Below are 19,042 nucleotides of genomic sequence, written 5' to 3' on the forward strand. Positions count from 1 at the left end.
TTTACGCAAAACAACTTGCTGCTTCAAGAAATCATAATCGGTGAGTTTATTGCTAAGCACATTCTGTAGTGCAAGCAATAAAGGGGGTGACGATAACAGCCCAGTTTCATTTATCCCAGCGCATCAAAGTCGCCACATGCTCAAAAGCTAAAAGGAACATCTCTGGGTCATCTGAAGGACCCATCTTCATCAGCAGATCCTTAGGATTAGCAGGAGGAGCAGGAAGCTAATCATCCTTCGGGTTGGGAGGAAGTGGAATATTTTGAGCGAATTGAAACATCTGTTCATCTGTGCAACCAATTCTGGTACCACTTGTCACGCTTGGGTCACAGAGTTACACAGAAACACAGGAGACAGTAGAGACAGGAACTTTATTTAAACACTGCAAACGAATATTTGTGTCTTTTAAAAGGGGTGTGCATCAGGAGCGGGACACCCAGCAAGAGCAGAGGATGTCTGGAGGAGGAGAGAGAGACAAGCAATCAGCCAAAAAGGACAGTGGCTGTTCAGGCTTTTAAGTATGCAAAGCGCCGCGCATGAAGCATATCACGCGACAGAGCAGACACACCAGTCCAGCAAGTAATGGAGCAATGTGAAGGTAGACTGTCAGTGTTTAAGAGGGGGGTTTTTGAGGAGCCGTGTCTTCTAGGGGTGTGATCAGCCCCCCTGCTCACACTATCTATCTATCTATCTATCTATCTATCTATCTATCTATCTATCTATCTATCTATCTATCTATCTATCTATCTATCTATCTATCTATCTATCTATCTATCTATCTATCTATCTATCTATCTATCTATCTATCTATCTATCTATCTATCTATCTATCTATCTATCTATCTATCTATCTATCTATCCTCTGTGTCTCCTGTTTCTCTGTCTGTCGATTGCTCTGGGCTGTCATGGTCATGTCTGGGATTGTCATTCGGTTTTATCCACAAAGGGTCCCTCTCATTTTTAATTTTTTTCTAATGTTTAGTGGTTTTATTAATGATTTGCTATCTTTTTGAAATAATATTTTTTCTTTTCTGGTCTTTATTGCACAAGTCAGGTGCAGCTGCCCACATCATAGCTGTGTCCTGAGAAATGCCTCCCAGGCTTCACCTGTGAAGGTCTGAATGTCTTTTGAGGAAAAACAGAATAAACGCGGTTGTGAACCCAATGGTCTCTATCAATGCCTGTGTAGTTGAGGTGGCAGAAAGAGTGGGCTGTAAGAATGTACAATCTGCCTCACAAATGAATAAAACAGTTGTGGTTCTCTTGAATGTTGAGGCTTTGGTTCTTGTCCTGGTACAGGATGGGCTGCTAATAAGCTGCTCGCTAGTCACAGTGGTATTTCAGTTGACTCCAGTTAAACAAGTCATTGTTTCTAATGTACTTCAATTTTTGAAAAACAAAGTATTATTAAATGAATTTCTCAGATATGGCAAAGTCATAACAGACATGATGATGATCCTGCTAAGGAGCAGACTTCCTAATTGGAATCATGTTGACTCATTCAGAAGACAGCGCTATTAGATAACATGCATGAAGAACTCAATGTAGCCCTGAAATTTAAAGTAGATGGGTGAGATTATGTTGTGTTTGTCTCCACGGAGTCAATGAAGTGCTTTAAAAGTAGTCAGACAGGGCATAAGGCAAACAAATGTAAGCACAGTGAGAGAAAAGATAACTGAGATACATCAGGAACATCCAGTGAGCACTGAGAGCTCTTTAAGGAGAACATCAGATAACAAAGTGAAAGGTTCATTGACTGTTGAATCAGACATGGAGGACAAACTGGTATTTAAATCTGAAGCAATGAATAGAGCTCAAGGTGAAGTGAAAACAGGAGAAGGTGTTTCAGTAACACCAGGATATGGAACAGGTGAACCAGTGATGGCCAACAGAGAGCAAGAGGAAGAAACGAGTCGAAGTGCTAATACAGAAGAGAGTGCACCGGCTGGAGCTGATAGTATGTCTGAGAACAGTGTTAGTAAAAATGTGGAGGAGGAGGTGTCAGACGTTAAAGTGGCACTGGAGGACAAAGTCCTAAAGATGTCACTGCTGTGCCGCCTCTCAAAACAAATGTAAAAGGTGAGGAGATCATTACTGGGCAGCCACTGACTGAGAGAACACCTGAAGGGACTGGTGGTCAACAAGTGATGCTTACTGAAGAACAATATAGTGAACAGGGCCGCAGGTTAAACAACAGAAAAGAAAAGATAAAAGTCAAAGCTACTAGTAGTGGACTAGCAAAAAAAAGTAACAAGGCAAAGAGTTTGGTTACCACCATCACTGGTCTGCAGAGGACAGACAGCAGCAAAAGTAAAAGTACCGTGAGAGAGGAAGAGGAGGATGAGGACAATGACTCTGATGAGTCTGTCTCATCAATAAGGACTGACTGGCCATCTCACATGTGCCTACATGGAGGGTACAGTACTGAGAGCATCATGCGGTTTTTGGAGTTTGTGGAAAGGAAGTGTGGGGTCAGCATTGTCAAACGCTTTCCTGACTTGACTTTATTCTCAATTGGCGATACAAGTGATACACTGGGCTGTTAAATTAGGAATAGCTAAAAAAGAGGCGCTACGTTTGAAGAACATCATCAGCAAAGTGAAGCACTCCTTCAAATCACAAACACAATGATTACAGACTGATTAGTACCACAGCATTAAAGTGGGCCGAGTGTCAGTGTGCTATGAGGGGCTGTAGTGCAATGGAAACAAACAAAGCAGTCTGGCCTTGACGCTCATAAAGTCTGAAGTAACACAAGAAGTGGGAGATCAAAGCCCATAAAAAGACAGGAGGGGTAGCGAAGAGGAGCGAAGTCCTCAGATGAAGCTCATGATTTACTGATGAGCCCACCATCTGATCCTCACCTGTAGTCATGAGCTCTGAGTAGTGAATGAATGAAGAAGATTAGGAGGACAAGGAGCTGAGACCAGGGTCCTGCACTGGACCACTAAACTCCATCTCATGAAGAAGGTGAGGACTTTAACAATACACAAGGAACGCTGAACAGAACCACCAAAGGAGGTAGATGAGGTGGTCTGGGCATGTGGTGAGTGTGGCAAGCACTAAAAAGAATTAAACTCAGTAATCAATGCATCATTGTGAAAAATCAAACCTCCAGCATCCTGGCCATCCATTTTTTTTCCCAGTCTGTCTGCTGGCAGTGCAAATGAACGGGAGATTCATTAATTTTCTGGGATTCTTCAAATTGTGAACAGTCCTACACACTCTTGTAATCACACTTTAGATTTAATTCTCAGCCACTATGGTCACATTCACACAATATAATGCTTCTGCCTCATTAATGTTTCAAATTGTTGTTTGATTACTAACTAATGCAGTTTGAAACTGAGACTTTTCATCCATCATTTTTAATCTGCTGAGGTATCAGCTCATTGTCTGCACGAGGGGGCTTTAATGACTCTAACAGAGTGAAACAGATGCAACAGCATAAGGTCTGGGTGGTTCAGACGTGTTTTAAAGGATCATCGAGAATGAGATGACCTAATTATCACATAAGTGGCTTACATCACTTCCTGTTGAGTGGGTGGGGCTTATTAGAAGGTCCTATGACAGTGGAGCTCAGTGCCCCCCAGTGACTCTCATTTACACAAAGTGCCTTCACAGATCAAACTGAACTCGTCAAACAAAGTCGCATCACTCACCAGACTTCATTGCAACATCTGAGCCCCGGCGCCAATCTCTTGATACACTGTGGGGTCAGAGGTGTGTATGACAGGTCAAGTACTTCAAGCTCTTTACAGCAACTGATGACAGCGGCCAGCACAGCACAGTCCACAGCAGATAAAGTTGTGTTTCTAAAGTCCATCTTTAAACTCTTCCCAATGGCGTCTCTAATTAACTCCTCATTCTTAGTTTCACAGAGCCAGTGACAAACTCGCAGAGCTTCACTTTTATCTCCACCTTGTAGCGTCCTTTTAGCTTTCTGCTTCACCCACTCTTGTATGCGCTTTACTGTGTTCCCCTCAAACTTCCCCAGGATTCTCTCTACTGTTTGAAGCACAGAACACCAAGCCAGCCCTGCCATGAAACGAATAACAATTTCAAATCGGCCATCTTTACATGAGTCCCACTTCTTCAGGATTTCTTCAATGTCCCCTGATGGCTCGAGGTAGAAGGAGCAGGCAGCCATGAACTCTTGCAGGTTGATCTGGTAGAACGTGTATGTTGCATGCTCCACAGTGCTTTGCCACTGCAGTAACCCAGAGAGGAATGGAGAGGACAAGAATGTCTGGAGACCAAAGGTGGACATCTCTTGCTTCTCATTAAACACATGAATCCTGTTTTCAAGCCCATAATAGGCCATTTTTCCCAGTTTGACCAGAATCATTCGCTGGTTTTTGACTTCTTGTCTGTGATTGGTCAGGATGTTGTGAAGGAACATCACAAAGATCTCCGTGACAGTTTTGGGGTCAGCTCCTCGCTCTTTTTCAGGTGTCATGAAGTGACTCCTCAGTGCAGAGCAGATCATCCAGCAGTACGAGGGGTTGAAGCACACAGAGTACAGGATGGTGTTCTCCTTGACATACTGAAAAACCTTGGTGCTCATATCAGCATCATCAAAGAACTTCTTACAGTACATCAGCCTTTGTTCAGGGAAGAACCCCAGGATCTCTACAAATCGACCAGTTTCCTTTATGTCCACAGCCTCCAAGGCTCTTGGTCTGCTTGTTATCAGGACTGAACAGCCCTTCAGTAATGTCTGACTGACCAGACTGGTGACCAGGATGTGGACAGGCACCTCAACGTCTGGGTCTGAGCAGAGCTGACTCGGTGTGAAGTCCAGTTTGTGTTTGTACTCATCCAGTCCATCGAATATAAACAGGAGAGTTTCAGGATTCTTCAGAACGTCTTTCAGTCGTTCATTACTGAGATATTTATAGTGCCTTTCAATCAGTTTGGTCAGTGACATTTGTGTCTCATTCTCATTGTCTAGGAGGTTAAGTTCTCTGAATTTAAACAGGAACACAAATGCAAACCTCAAGTACTGAGTGCCTCTGGCCCAGTCATACATGATCTTCTGAACCATGGTGGTCTTCCCAATTCTGACCATCCCACTGACCACTATGATGTTGACTGGATTTACACTCACAGGACTTTTCCTAAACAGCTGCTCAATCCAGATTCGCTCACATTTCTCTGCTGCTCCTTCCTCCATGACCTCTTCATGAATCCTCCCAGTTTTCATAAGTTCATGTTCAGTCTCCTTATGGCTTCTTGTGTCCTGTTTAATGACCACCAACTCTATGTATTGAGTCTCAAAGCTCACAGCTGTGGTGTGTGGATCTCCAGGAGAAGCCTGAGCCTCCAGAGTTCTTGTGGATTCAGACACAGCCTGTCTGTGAGTCTCATGGAGATCTGGAAGTCAAAATGAGAATAAATGAGGAGACCTGATGGCCAGAAGACTGGAGAAACTGCTGAGCAGATGTGTAAAAGAAAGGAGTTACCTTTAATATGAGGGTCAAGGGCAGGTGGCTCGTTTCTGGTGTCAATCTCCTCTAAGAGTTTCTTTCCTGTGATAAAAGAAATAAAGACAGATGGGTCAGTCACAGCAGTGAGGGGGCCATCCTGGATGAAGCTTTACTTCCTTTAAAATATGAAGGTTTGAACTTTATAAAACTGGGCTTCTTAATTGTAAATGTGTATAAATGTGATCCATTGGTGAAATACATGAAATGGGAAAAGTGGGCCAGACCAGGTTTGTCTGGGAGCCATTAGTCCTTCACATGAGGGAGACCTCAGAAATGACAAATCCACAGAGTAGAATAGCAGGCATATTGAGGGCAATGCCAATGTAAAGAGTCCAGAGTAGGACACAGACAGGACGAATTAGAACATCAGAGCACTGGACATGAGAACAATGTAGATGAAAACAGGACATTTCAACTTCCAACATAAAATTCTTCTCATTTATGTACATTAAGCTTCATTGTCTACAAATCCCCCAACTCCTGTGTTCTTTTCAGGTACTTCTCTAACGATTCAACTGATTCTTCATTATCTGTCCTTCCATCTATTATGGAATCATTTGTTAAACCTACTGTAACCTGTTTACTGATGATATTCTTATCAGATTGTTTATGTAGTGTATATTATAAAGAACTCCAGCCCCAGCACTGACCCCTGAGGCACACCACTTTTAGCATCACCTCATTCAGAAGAAATCTACCTACACAAGTCCACCAAGCAAAGACACTGAACAAGGCAATGGGTCCTTTTATTTAACAAGATGCACAGTTTCTCTGTGATCTTCTGTTTCTAGATGTTTCTCTTATCCCATCAACAGGAGAGGGTGTAATAACGACAGTCTTCAACTGCTTCTACAAGCCACTCCTTCAGAGACTCCTTTCTTCTTGGCCTGTGTAACTGTCAGTTTGTAGTTGATAAAGCAGACTTTATACCAACTGTGGCACGCGGTTGGGGGTGGTACCCAGCCGGGACGCCCAGGAGGACCGGAGGAGGGCTTGCGCCTCCTCCAGACCATGAGGGGGCAACCGCCCTGGTTGCTTTAGGGGCCACGGGTACAGAGCTTTGAAGCTCAACCCTGTAGGGGCCCATGGTCACCGCCAGGGGGCGCCCGGATGCCTTGGCAGCCCTGGACCTTAGCACTTCCGCCACACCTGGAAGTGCTGGGGGGAAGAGAAGCAGGGACACCTGGAGTGCTTCTGGGGATGCAGCCGGCACTTCCGCCACACTGGGCTGTGTCAGTGGAACATTGCCGGGAAACATCTGGAGCACATCCGGGTGATTATAAAAGGGACCGCCTCCCTTCATTCAAGGCTAGAGTCGGGTGGAAGAGGACAAGGTCTCTGGAGGAGGCAAGGAGGCGGCCTGAAGAGAGGAAAGGCATTTTGAAAGGGCCTGGACTTGTGGGGTGATTGGTGCTGCAGCACTGGGTTGTGCTTGATCACGTTACTTGTAAATAGATAGTAAATAAACGTGTGTGGGGACTTTAAAACGATGTCCGTTTGTCTGTGTCTGGGCCAGGTTCCACACAACATCGGCCCCCCAATGTGTTCTCCAGGTTGTGGCACTGACATTGAGATATGAATCTATCCAGAAAATATGGCAACACTTAAAGCATTTTCCCTCAAGTTCAACTTCTATTATACCTGACAGGTTTACAAGTTTCCAAGAACAGGATGTTGACACCCCTGGGTGCTAGCCATGAACGCTATCTTTGAGTGTCATGAAATCTCTGTGGCCTACCATATCAACATAAATATTGTTGTTCTTTATCATCCTCCAATCTTCTAAGGAGCTTCAATGAGCTGGACATGCTTCTCTCTTCCATCCCAGATAATGGAAGTCCACTTCTAGTCCTTGTCATCCAGAACATTCACTTGGACAGTCCAACTTCTAGTAACCTTCTCACTCTTCTTTATTCTTTCAACCTGTTACAGCTGCACAGACCACCAAATGACAAAACTGGCAAACTGCTGGACTTGTTCTTTCACTGAACTGCACCCCCGTAAATGGAACTGTTACTCCACTACACACATCAGACCACTTTTCAATTCAGTTCTCCATGTTTCTTCCTGCTTCTCCCATTACAGTTCCTCCCACTGTGTCCTTCTGCTGTCACCTCAGCTCATTCTCTCCCACCAGTTTCTTTTCATGTGTGGCTTCTGGCTGATGTAATAGGCTGCCCTTGAAGCATTTGAAGACTCTCCTGTTCTGTGTTTGCCTATCTAACTGGTAATGGCTTTGATAGGTAATTAAAAAAAGACAATCATAAAGGGTTTAAATATGTATTCACTAACTCTGGTAAGATAAATATTATCTGGTCCTGGCGATTTGATAGATTTTTAGCCCATTTAATCTAAATTGAACTTCTCCTTCACAATTTCCAAGCCACTCAGTACCTCCTCAGTTTGTCCCTTTTATCGTGGGAGGTTATCCTCTTCTTCACATCTTAAAATTTGAGAAAAATGTAAATTTAGGGCATTTTTATCTCACAATCTGAAGATTTTAATTTACCCTTATCTTTTGTTTTATCATGGAAAGGCATTTGGGGACAACTCTGCTTAAAAAATGAGTCCCCTTTTATCAAATATATAGATGATGACCCACAGTTTTATGTCATTTGCCTCTTCTTACTCTCCCCAACCTTTATGGAGGTACAGATCACAGTTTCAATGCACTTGCACCAGGACTACGTCCCACTACCTTCACACTTTACTCAGGTTTGACTGCCACTGTAACTTCTTTCTTGCACCCCAACGTAGCGTAGATGAGAACGTTACTTTGTTCACAGCCCTTGGTGGTAGAATAGAGCAAACATGACAGTGGGAAGGCAAATTTAATAAGTATTAACATTCAAGCACTATTCCAATGGATAATGCCATAAGTGAAAGCAAAATGGAGTGTGGCAAAGTGGTACTGTACGTCAGCGGTCCGTGGCAGAGTGAAGATTTTTAAAATAAAAACAGTGTGCTCGATGTTTGTGGCTGTAGGTGTGTGTTGATGCAGAGCTGAGCAATGCCAGAATCATTCATGAGGAAATTATCTGTTAGCGTTTGCATGTGAAAGCACCCATTACCTGAGTCATTAGACACCTGTCTAATGGTTGCCCACAGCTGGCAGCCTGTGGCATCTCCTGAAGCAGTTGGTTGATTGGTTGGTTGACCACTTGCCTCCTCAATCCTGTAGCTCTTCTTTATCTTTTCTTCTCCCTTTACTTCTTTCTTTCTTATTTTCGTCTGTCCTGCAGGGGCTCCTTTTAGACTCTATAGATACAGGTGCAGGAGATGCCACAGGATGGTCAGGGATGGCAGCGGGAGAAGGGAGCCGGGTTTGTGAAGTCTTCGTGGATGCCAAGGGATGACATCAAGAGCACAAGCCAGTGTAAGTTGCTGATCAATGTCTGCTCTCGCTAAGTAGGCCACAAAGGGTGAGCAGAGGAGACGTCGTCGGTTTGGAATGAGGCCCTGAGACTTGTGGGTAGTTTTAAGAGAAAAATCCTGCCTTTACATTAACCTTGGATTTTTGACCTGTTTGTTGGATTATTTATTTAATGGATTTTAACTTCCATGTAGCACTTGTTTTTATGAAGGATTATTTAAGAAGATACCTGCACTACACTTTTGATTTGGAACACTTTGCTTGAAATAAAAAGCACTTTGCACTGATTTACACCTACTCTTGTTCTTATGTGTTTTCACTGCCCTAGTCATCCTCGCTCTCATGACTATTGGTGATCCGGGTCTGAGATGATGCCAGCTGTGGACAACCAGGTCATCATAGGCTATCTAATCTGTACAGCTCAGGATGATCCTGCAATTCTGATGTCCAGGCAGTGATAGCTGGTTGAAGTTTCAGTTGTGACTCAAAGCATTCCTGGTCTGACTGCTCCAGTCTTCTTTTTGATAACTCATCTGTCCTGTTGTTTAGCTACGCTTGGATGGAGTTCAGTTTCCAATTTTTGAAATCAGTTGCTTTGCCTATTCTTATGCTTCTAATATTAGAACATTAGAGCAATCTAGACAAGAACAGGCAATTCAGCCTAACAAAGCTCGCCAGTCCTATCTACTTAATTTTTCTATAAAAAAATCAAGTTGAGTTTTAAAAGTCCCTAACGTCTTACTGTCTACCACACTACTTAGAAGCTTATTTCAAGTGTCTATCGTTCTTTGTGTAAAGAAAAACTTCCTAATTTTTATGCGAAATTTACCTTTACAAGTTTCCTACTGTGTCCACATGTTCTTGATGAACTCATTTTAAAATCTCAGTCTCGATCCACTGTACTGATTCCCTTCATAATTTTAAACACTTCAGTCAGGTCTCCTCTTAATCTTCTTTTGCTTAAACTGTAAAGGCTCAGCTCTTTTAATCTTTCCTCATAACTCATCCCCTGTAGCCCTGAATCAGCCTAGTTGTTCTTCTCTGGACATTTTCTTATGCTGTTTTGTCCTTTTTGTAGCCTGGAGACCAAAACTGCACACAGGACTCCAGATGAGGCCTCACCAGTGTGTTATAAAGCTTGAGCAGAACCTCCTGTGACTTGTACTCCACACATCAAGGCGCTATATAACCTATATAACCTATTCTGTTAGCCTTCTTAATGGCTTACTGAACACTGTCTGGAAGTCGATAGCTTAGAGTCCACAGGTGTTATTCTCAGTAGTGCTTTAAAATTCAAGCCATGTATTAATAATGTTACTCGGTCTGCATACTTCCATCTTCATTTACATGACCTGAGCAGAACAATGAGCACTGGTCCTTTACCGAGTATGCAGGCGACACCAGGCTCATAGGACGCATATCTGGGGGGCATGAAAGCCCCTGTCTAAATCAAGTGGACTGGATGGTAAACTGGTGCAATAAGAGTGATCCAGCTCTGAATGTCAAAAAAACAAAGAAATGTTATTTGATTTTAAGAGGCAGAAACCTACACGTTCACCCATTGTTGTTCACGGGAGGAGGTAGAAACAGTGACTGAATATAAATACTTGGGAATTAACGTAGATAACAATCTTAACTGGAATACAAACACAAAAGAAATATTCTCTAAATGCAATCAGCGTTTATTTCTCCTCCATAACCTTTTTGAAGTATTCAAGGACCTCATGTTGCCTTTTATCACAGTCTGATCCAGTCTGTTATCACTTTCAGTTTTATTTCCTGGTTTAGTAGATAGATAGATAGATAGATAGATAGATAGATAGATAGATAGATAGATAGATAGATAGATAGATAGATAGATAGATAGATAGATAGATAGATAGATAGATAGATAGATAGATAGATAGATAGATAGATAGATAGATAGATAGATAGATAGATAGATAGATAGATAGATAGATAGATAGATAGATACTTTATTAATCCCAGGGGGAAATTCACATACTCCAGCAGCAAAAAATATTAAATTAAAGAGTAATAAAAAATGCAGGTAAAAAACAGACAATAACTTGAATAATGTTCAACGTTTACCCCCTCTGGTGGAATTGAAGAGTCGCATAGTTTGGGGAAGGAATGATCTTCTCAGTCTGTCAGTGGAGCAGGACAGTGACAGCAGTCTGTCGCTGAAACTGCTCCTCTGTCCGGAGATGACACTGTTTAATGGATGTAGTGGATTCTCCATAATTGATAGGAGCCTGCTGAGTGCCCGTTGCTCTGCTACGGATGTCAAACCGTCCAGTTCTATGCCAACAATAGAGCCTGCCTTCCTCACCAGTTTGTCCAGGTGTGAGGCATCCTTCTTCTTAATGCTGCCTCCCCAGCACACCACTGCGTAGAAGAGGGTGCTCGCCACAACTGTCTGATAGAACATCTGCAGCATCTTACTGCAGATGTTGAAGGATGCCAGTCTTCTAAGGAAGTACAGGCGGCTCTGTCCTTTCTTGCACAGAGAATCAGTATTGGCAGTCCAGTCCAATTTATCGTCCAGCTGCACTCCCAGGTATTTATAGGTCTGCACCCTCTGCACACAGTCACCTCTGATGATCACGGGGTCCATGAGGGGCCTGGGTCTCCTAAAATCCACCACCAGTTCCTTGGTTTTGCTGGTGTTCAGTTGTAGGTGGTTTAAGTCGCACCATTTAACAAAGTTCTTGATGAGGTTTCTATACTCCTCCTCCTGCCCACTCCTGATGCAGCCCACGATAGCAGTGTCGTCAGCAAACTTTTGCACGTGGCAGGACTCCGAGTTATATTGGAAGTCCGATGTATATAGGCTGAACAGGACCGGAGAAAGTACAGTCCCCTGCGGCGCTCCTGTGTTGCTGACCACAATGTCAGATCTGCAATTCCCGAGACGCACATACTGAGGTCTGTTTGTAAGATAGTCCACGATCCATGCCACCAGGTATGAATCTACTCCCATCTCTGTCAGCTTGTCCCTAAGGAGCAGAGGTTGGATGGTGTTGAAGGCGCTAGAGAAGTCTAGAAACATAATTCTTACAGCGCCACTGCCTCTGTCCAAGTGGGAGAGGGATCGATGTAGCATATAGATGATGGCATCTTCCACTCCCACCTTCTCCTGGTATGCGAACTGCAGAGGGTCGAGGGCGTGTTGGACCTGTGGCCTCAGGTGGTGAAGCAGCAGCCGCTCCATGGTCTTCATCACGTGTGATGTTAGAGCGACAGGCCGGAAGTCATTCAGCTCACCAGGACATGATACCTTTGGGACTGGGGTGATGCAAGATGTTTTCCAAAGCCTCGGGACTTTCCCCTGTTCCAGGCTCAGGTTGAAGATGCGCTGTAGAGGACCCCCCAGCTCTGATGCACAGACCTTCAGCAGTCGTGACGATACTCCATCTGGACCTGCTGCTTTGCTGGCACGAAGTTTCCTCAGCTCTCTGCTCACTTGCGCTGCTGTAATTGTGGGTGGGGATGTCTCTCCTATGTTGGTATCAGAAGAAGGATGTGTAGAGAGTGCAGTACTCCGAGGTGAGAGTGGGTTAGGGTGGTCAAACCTGTTAAAGAAGATGTTCATTTGGTTTGCTCTCTTCACGTCTCTCTCGATGGTGGTACCCCGCTTTGAGCTGCAGCCAGTGATGATCTTCATCCCATCCCACACTTCCTTCATGCTGTTGTTCTGCAACTTCTGCTCCAGCTTTCTCCTGTACTGCTCCTTCGCCGCCCTGAGCTGGACTCGGAGTTCCTTCTGCACGCGCTTGAGGTCATGCTGATCACCGTCTTTAAAGGCCCTTTTTTTCTCGTTCAAAAGGCCCTTGATGTCACTTGTAATCCATGGCTTGTTGTTAGCATAGCAGCGTACAGTTCTTACTGGAACTACAATGTCCATACAGAAGTTGATGTAGTCAGTAGTGCAGTCAACAACCTCCTCAATGTTCTCACTATGTGATCCCTGCAGGATATCCCAGTCTGTAGTTCCAAAACATTGTCTCAGAGCATTCTCAGCCTCCGGGGTCCACTTCCTGAATGAGCGTGTGGTTGCAGGTAGGACTCTCACTTTTGGTTTGTAGTGAGGCTGAAGCAGAACCAGGTTATGATCTCCTTTCCCAAGCGCAGGCAGCGGGGTGGCACTGTATGCGTCTTTAACGTTTGCATACAGTAAATCAATAGTCTTATTTCCCTGGGTGTTGCAGTCCACATACTGGGAGAATGCAGGTAATGTTTTGTCCAGCGTCACATGGTTAAAGTGCCTCGGGGTGCTGCGTTTGTAACTTAGCAACAGCAGAATGGATGATGTCACTCGCTATCTCCACGTCTGCCCGAGGAGGAATACACACGATGACAACAATGACGTGTCCAAACTCTCTGGGCAAGTAATAGGGACGCAGACTTATGGCTAACAGTTCGATGTCCCTGCAGCAAGTGGAGATTTTGACTTTAACATGTCCAGAGTTACACCACCGTGTATTAACATAGAGAGCGAATCCTCCTCCTTTGTGCTTCCCACAGGTACTTGCGTCTCTGTCCGCTCTAACTGTGCTAAACCCGGGTAGCTCCACATTAGCATCTGGGATGGTGTTAGTTAGCCACGTTTCGCAGAAACACAACAAACTGCATTCTCTGTAGGTTCTGACATTTTTCACCAGCGCAGCCAGTTCGTCGATCTTATCTGAGATTGAGTTCACATTCCCCAGAATAACAGAAGGCACCGAAGGCTTAAAACGCCACTTTCTCGCAAGCCGCTTCATTTTTAGCTTAGTGCCGGCTCTGCTGCCACGATACCGCCTTCTTACCTCGTCGGGTAAATAGGGAACCACACCGGCACTGGCATTTGTTCTCAGCGCTCGAAGTTGAGTACTTGAATAGGCGAGTCTCGGCGTATAAAAATCCATGCCCACGTTGTAAAAGTAAGTGTGTCCAGGGAACAAATCCACATAAAATAAAGTGGTAGGAGTGATCAATAAATAAAAATAGAAAAATAAAAGTAGAAAAATACACATACATATACAGTCATACATGGAGCTGCTGAAAAGGCTGCCACTCTCGGCGGCGCCGGATGTAAGTTCTTGACAGTAGTCTGACAAACCACAATTTAAAAAGCTCAGCAGATTACTAAGTGTTGCATTTAAAGTTTTTGGGGCTGACGGAGATGACCTGTCCAGTGTGTGTCAGAGGACAATGCTAAAGAAACGAAATCATCTCAACTGACGACAGACAGCCATTACATGTAGAACAGAACTTCAGTCAATCAGGAAGGAGAATCACTTTAAAAACCCACTGAAATCGCTCTAGAAATATTGGAGAAAATGATTAAGGTTTGATATGTCTCCTGCAAATATTTTTCTGTAAATATGCACTATTAAACTGCCTTACTTTTACCTATCTAGTCTCTTTTTGTTATTAGAAGCAACTGAGAATGCAAATTTCATGCTTTCTTGTATAGACATGACTAAATAAAGAAACCTTGAATTCTGATGAGTTTCCTCACACCATCACCCTCTGCTTCCTGTGTCTGAGCAAATACTGCACCCATATAAAAACATCACCCTGATCTCCCACTTCTTTTTATTTGATGCCCATCCTCTCATGTGGCACCTTATCAAATGCTTTCTGAAAGTCCAGATAAATAATATCATCTGCTCCACTTTGATTGTATCCTTTTGTTGCCTCCTCATAGAATTCCAGCCTGTTAGTAAAACACGACCTCCCTCTTCTGACCCCATGCTGACTGTTGTGAAAGATCAGCCTCGACACAGACAGACACGCAGACCAACAATGTCCCAAAAACACACACATTTATTTTCCTGCTTCTTCTTTTACAGCACACACGGTGCACAAACCCTACAATCTCAGTCCTTTCTTCTTTTCTCCTTAACTCCTTTCCCCTCTCCCGGTCCTTCCCTTCTCCGGGCATCCCGGTGGGCCAAGGTCCCCAGCCATCTGTCACACTGTTCAGTAAAACACCTGTACTTGCCATGTGTTGCTCAGTCCTATCCTTAATAATTCCTTCCATTAATTTTCCTGTGATGCGCGTTAAGCTTACTGGCCTATAGTTGCTCTGATCTGCCCTGTCACCCTTTTTATATAATGGGATGATATTTGCCATATTCTAGTCCTTTGGAATCTCTCCAGTGCGCAGTGACTTCCTAAAAATATGTGTCATGGGTTTATATCCGTACTCGCTAGCCTCCTTAAGAACTCAAGGGTAAATATTATCTGGTCCTGGTGATTTGTTTGATTTTAGCTTATTTAATCTGAACAGCACTTCTCCCTCTACAATTTCCAAATCCTTCAGTACCTCCTTAGTAGTCCCTGTTACCTCTGGGAGGCTATCCACTTGCTCACTTGTGAAGACCTCAGAACAATGTAAGTTTAGGGCATCCGCTATTTCACTGTCTGTGTCTTTTAATTCCCTTTTTTATTCCCTTTTACTATTTCTGATGCACTTCACCTCCTCCTTGACTGTTCTTTTACTACTAAAATACTGAAAGAATCTCTTAGGGTCATCTTTCACCTTATCTGCAATATTCCACCCCTCCCTGATATCCTCCTTAATGGTTGCCCTCATGTTCTCGTTTTTTTCCTTTCCAGCTTATTTTGAACTCTTTATTAAAACATTGCAAAGTTTTTTTTCGTTTCCTATTAATTCCAAATTTAGGTCTGTATCTGTTCCGCATTACATGTAAAACATTTTTAAACCTGTTCCACTGCTCCTCGACTGTCTCCACACTTAAAAGTTTATCCCAGTGTATCCTCCTTAGACTTTGCTGCATCTGCTCAAAATTAGCCCTACCAAAGTTCAACTTAACAATCTTAGTCTTTGCATCTGCACTCTTACAAAACACTGAGAATTGTATTATATTACGGTCACATGACCCTAGTGGTCCAATCACCTCTACACCTGTAGTTCTGTCCTGATTATTATAAAATACTAAATCCAGACAGGCTTCACCCCACATTGGTCCTTTAACATGCTGTGTTAAAAAGCAGTCACTGATTATTTCTAAAAACTCCTGCTCTTATACTCCGCCATCTGTAAGGTTATCCCAGTTAATATTCGGATAGTTAAAGTCCCCCATGACTATAATATCTCCCTGCAAACTTGACTTTTTAATATTACTAAAAAGATGTGTGTTGAAATTACTGTCTGAATTGGCTGGTCTATAACACACTCCTAAAATAAGACCTCTTTCCCTAATATTTTCCAGGTGAAGCCACATGTCCTCACTAAGATGGGGCTCATCGTCCAACTGAAGAGGACTTACATTTAAATTCTGTTTGGCATAAACAGCAACTCCACCTCCTTTTCTGTTCTGTGTATCCTTCCTAATACATGTGTACTCCTTTATGTTACACTCATCCCCATCTTTGTTATTTAGCAAGGTTTCTGTTATTGCTATAATATCTACTGTATGTAGCACTGCCACATAAAGATAATATGTTTTCTGCTGTTGATCGGGTGTTGTGGGGAACATTCTTACATCCAGAGATTGACAATGGTGCCCAAGAGGTGGAACTTCCGGTTTTACTGTTTTCTTTCGGGGAGTGATTTGCATAAAGCGCTCCATTTTAAAGAGAGAAGAAGAAGAAGAGGGGAAAGAAAAAAAGAGCATTGGATAATAAAAAAAAAAACAGATCAGCTACTGCACGGGCCATGCAAGAAGTCTAGGAGCTCCTACAGTCCTGTCAGAAGGTGGAAGGTATTCTTTTGATCAGGGAATCGAATGTTCCGCTAATTCCTATGGAGTCGGGTGAGCTATTTCAAAGGACTTATTATATTGTATCATGGCGCAAGACTGACTGTATGTCTTTTATGACGAAGAGGTGATTGTGCTAGTAGTCCGCAATTTTCAGGACTCCTCATATGGCCTGCCGGCAGTTGCGGGGCAGAGCAGTGGACAACTGTGGATCTATTTTATTTTATTTTATTTTAGCTTTCTGGAGTTTTTTTTTTTTTTTTTTCTGTCCACCCTGGCCATCGGACCTTACTCCTTTTCTATGTTAACTAATGTTGCCTTATTTTAATTTCTTATTTTGTCTTTTATTTTTCTTCTCTTCATTATGTAAAGCACTTTGAGCTACTTTTTGTATGAAAATGTGCTATATAAATAAATGTTGTTGTTGTTGCTGTTGTTATTTATCATCTCTGGAAGGGGAACTGGCGGAATGAATATTGTTATTGTGTATATATATATATATATATATATATATATATATATATATATATTTGTGGTGCTGCAATATAAGGGTTATTTAGGGTGGGGGGTGTATGTGTAAGGGATTGTATTTCTTTTTGTTGTTTATTTTATGTAATGTGATGATAGATATTGACTATAGTTTTTGTGGGCTATAAATACATTGGCATTAAGGGACTGTTGTGTGTAGAATAAAGGGTATATGGGATATTTATTGGGGTGTAATATTGGCCTATTTTAATAATAATAATAATTCATTTTATCATCTACCGTCACCTAGGACAGATTAGTGGTAGCAATCGTCTCATGTTAGCGCTCGGGACGAATTGTTACAATCGTAATTATGCTCCTCTACATACAACTGCAACTCACTTGTTTTATTTTTAATACTTCTAGCATTAAGGCAAGCTATTTTGAATGTGTTACTCATTTTACTTTTACATTTAAACGTTGGGCTAGAATTTGCATTACTATGCATTGTTATTTTTGCACTATTGTTGGTTCCTCTATGTATAGTTCTTATCCTGGCCTGTCCTAAACTCCCTGCCCCTCGACTAGCCTATTCATACACCTTCCCAATACATCGGTGCCCCTCCGGTTCAGATGTAACACATCGTGGCTGAACCATCTCTTCCAAAAGGAGTCCCAATGCCCCATAAACCTATACCCTTCTACTTAGCACCAAGATTTGAGCCACATTTTAAGAGTTCTAATCTCTTCAATCTTACCTGGACTGGCGCGTGGCACAGGCAGAACTTCAGAGAAGAGTAACTTGTCAGTTCTGCTCCTCAGCCTGGCAACTCTTTAAATTTATATTGCAGAACTAACAGACTACCCTTATGTATGTCATCCACCTCCGCTCTGGCCAAGAGGCTATCCACCCTTCCAGGGAGGTTTCCCACCTCTGCACTACAGAAGACAACATACCATGAGGGATTCTCTGTCTTTGGAGCAAACATGTGCTTCAATCTCCCTAATGACTAAGTCCCCAACTATCACTATGTCTCTCCTTCTGGGAACTGGTTTTGAGGTGGCCTGTCCAAATATCAAATAAACACTTTCACAAAAGTTATAACAAAATACGTGTGCTTTTATTCAGGAATATAACTGACAAAAAAGAAATTGTTTAATTTACATGTTGCTGTCAATGAGTAAAAAAACCCAAGCCCAAACGTCAATTGACATAAGGCTGACATGTCTGCTTGGCTGGTGCAATGGTAAGAGCTGCTGTCTCGTAATCAACAGGTGGTGGGTTTGAGTTTGGGCTTTCTCTGTTTTGAGTAGTGGGTTTCTATTATTATTACTATAAATATACATTTGATTTAGTCTGTAGCACCTGGTTTAAATTTTGGCTGCTTGTAAAAGTTAGCTCTTGTTTTTTTTATTATTCAGTTTTATTCTCTCAGTGACGTTCATGTGGTACAACAAACTTGCTTTCCCTTTCTGAGTTGATGGCATTTATCTCCATTCTTTTCACAAGAGCAGCGATGACCAGAGTTGGTGCTGTGATTGATGACTTCTCAGAACTATTTGTCATACCGCCAATCAAAGATTTGATGTCCCATGACCGCTATCAGGCTATCATGCAGCATTTGAGCTTTGACAACAAAGACACCCATGCAGAACGTGTGGGAAACGACAGATTTGCTGCAATCTCTGACATCTGGCAACATTTTATTGAGAACTGTGTTTTGAGTTACAACCCAGGGCAACATACAGTATTACTGTTGATGAGCAACTGTTTTCATTCAAGGTCTGTTGTTCTTTATTTCAATACATCTCAAGCTTGATAAATTTTGCATAAAGTTTTGGATTGAGGCAGATTTGAAAACAAAGTACATTTGCAATGCCACTCCTTATTTAGGAAAAGATCCCAGTTGTCCCACAGGAGAAAAGCTTTCCGATACTGTGGTCATAAAGCCATTTCTGTACAAAAGCAGAACTGGTGCAACAGACAAGTTCTTCGC

At 42.8% G+C, this 19,042-nt stretch overlaps 2 protein-coding genes across 8 annotated transcripts in view; one reads left to right on the forward strand and one right to left on the reverse strand.

Moving 5' to 3' along the window:
• Nucleotides 1-19,042, forward strand: part of LOC114643553 (protein NLRC5-like) — a 5,922,889-nt gene that overhangs the window by 708,053 nt on the left and 5,195,794 nt on the right. The gene's annotated exons all lie outside the window — the stretch shown is intronic.
• LOC114641980 (NACHT, LRR and PYD domains-containing protein 3-like) overlaps nt 1-19,042 on the reverse strand; it is a 1,026,505-nt gene that overhangs the window by 498,153 nt on the left and 509,310 nt on the right. For 3 of the 7 annotated variants that reach the window (XM_051925824.1, XM_051925827.1, XM_051925822.1), the window contains one exon: nt 3,663-4,759. The exons of 2 other annotated variants lie outside the window; for them this stretch is intronic. In XM_051925824.1, coding sequence (XP_051781784.1) covers nt 3,663-4,759 — 1,097 coding nt within the window. Of the gene's footprint in view, nt 1-3,662; nt 5,377-5,465; nt 5,532-19,042 lie in introns of all 7 variants that reach the window. 2 more of the 7 variants (XM_051925825.1, XM_051925826.1) reach the window with 2 other exon arrangements.

Source organism: Erpetoichthys calabaricus, chromosome 4 (genome assembly GCF_900747795.2).
Source record: "Erpetoichthys calabaricus chromosome 4, fErpCal1.3, whole genome shotgun sequence".
Taxonomy (NCBI): Eukaryota; Metazoa; Chordata; class Cladistia; order Polypteriformes; family Polypteridae; genus Erpetoichthys; species Erpetoichthys calabaricus.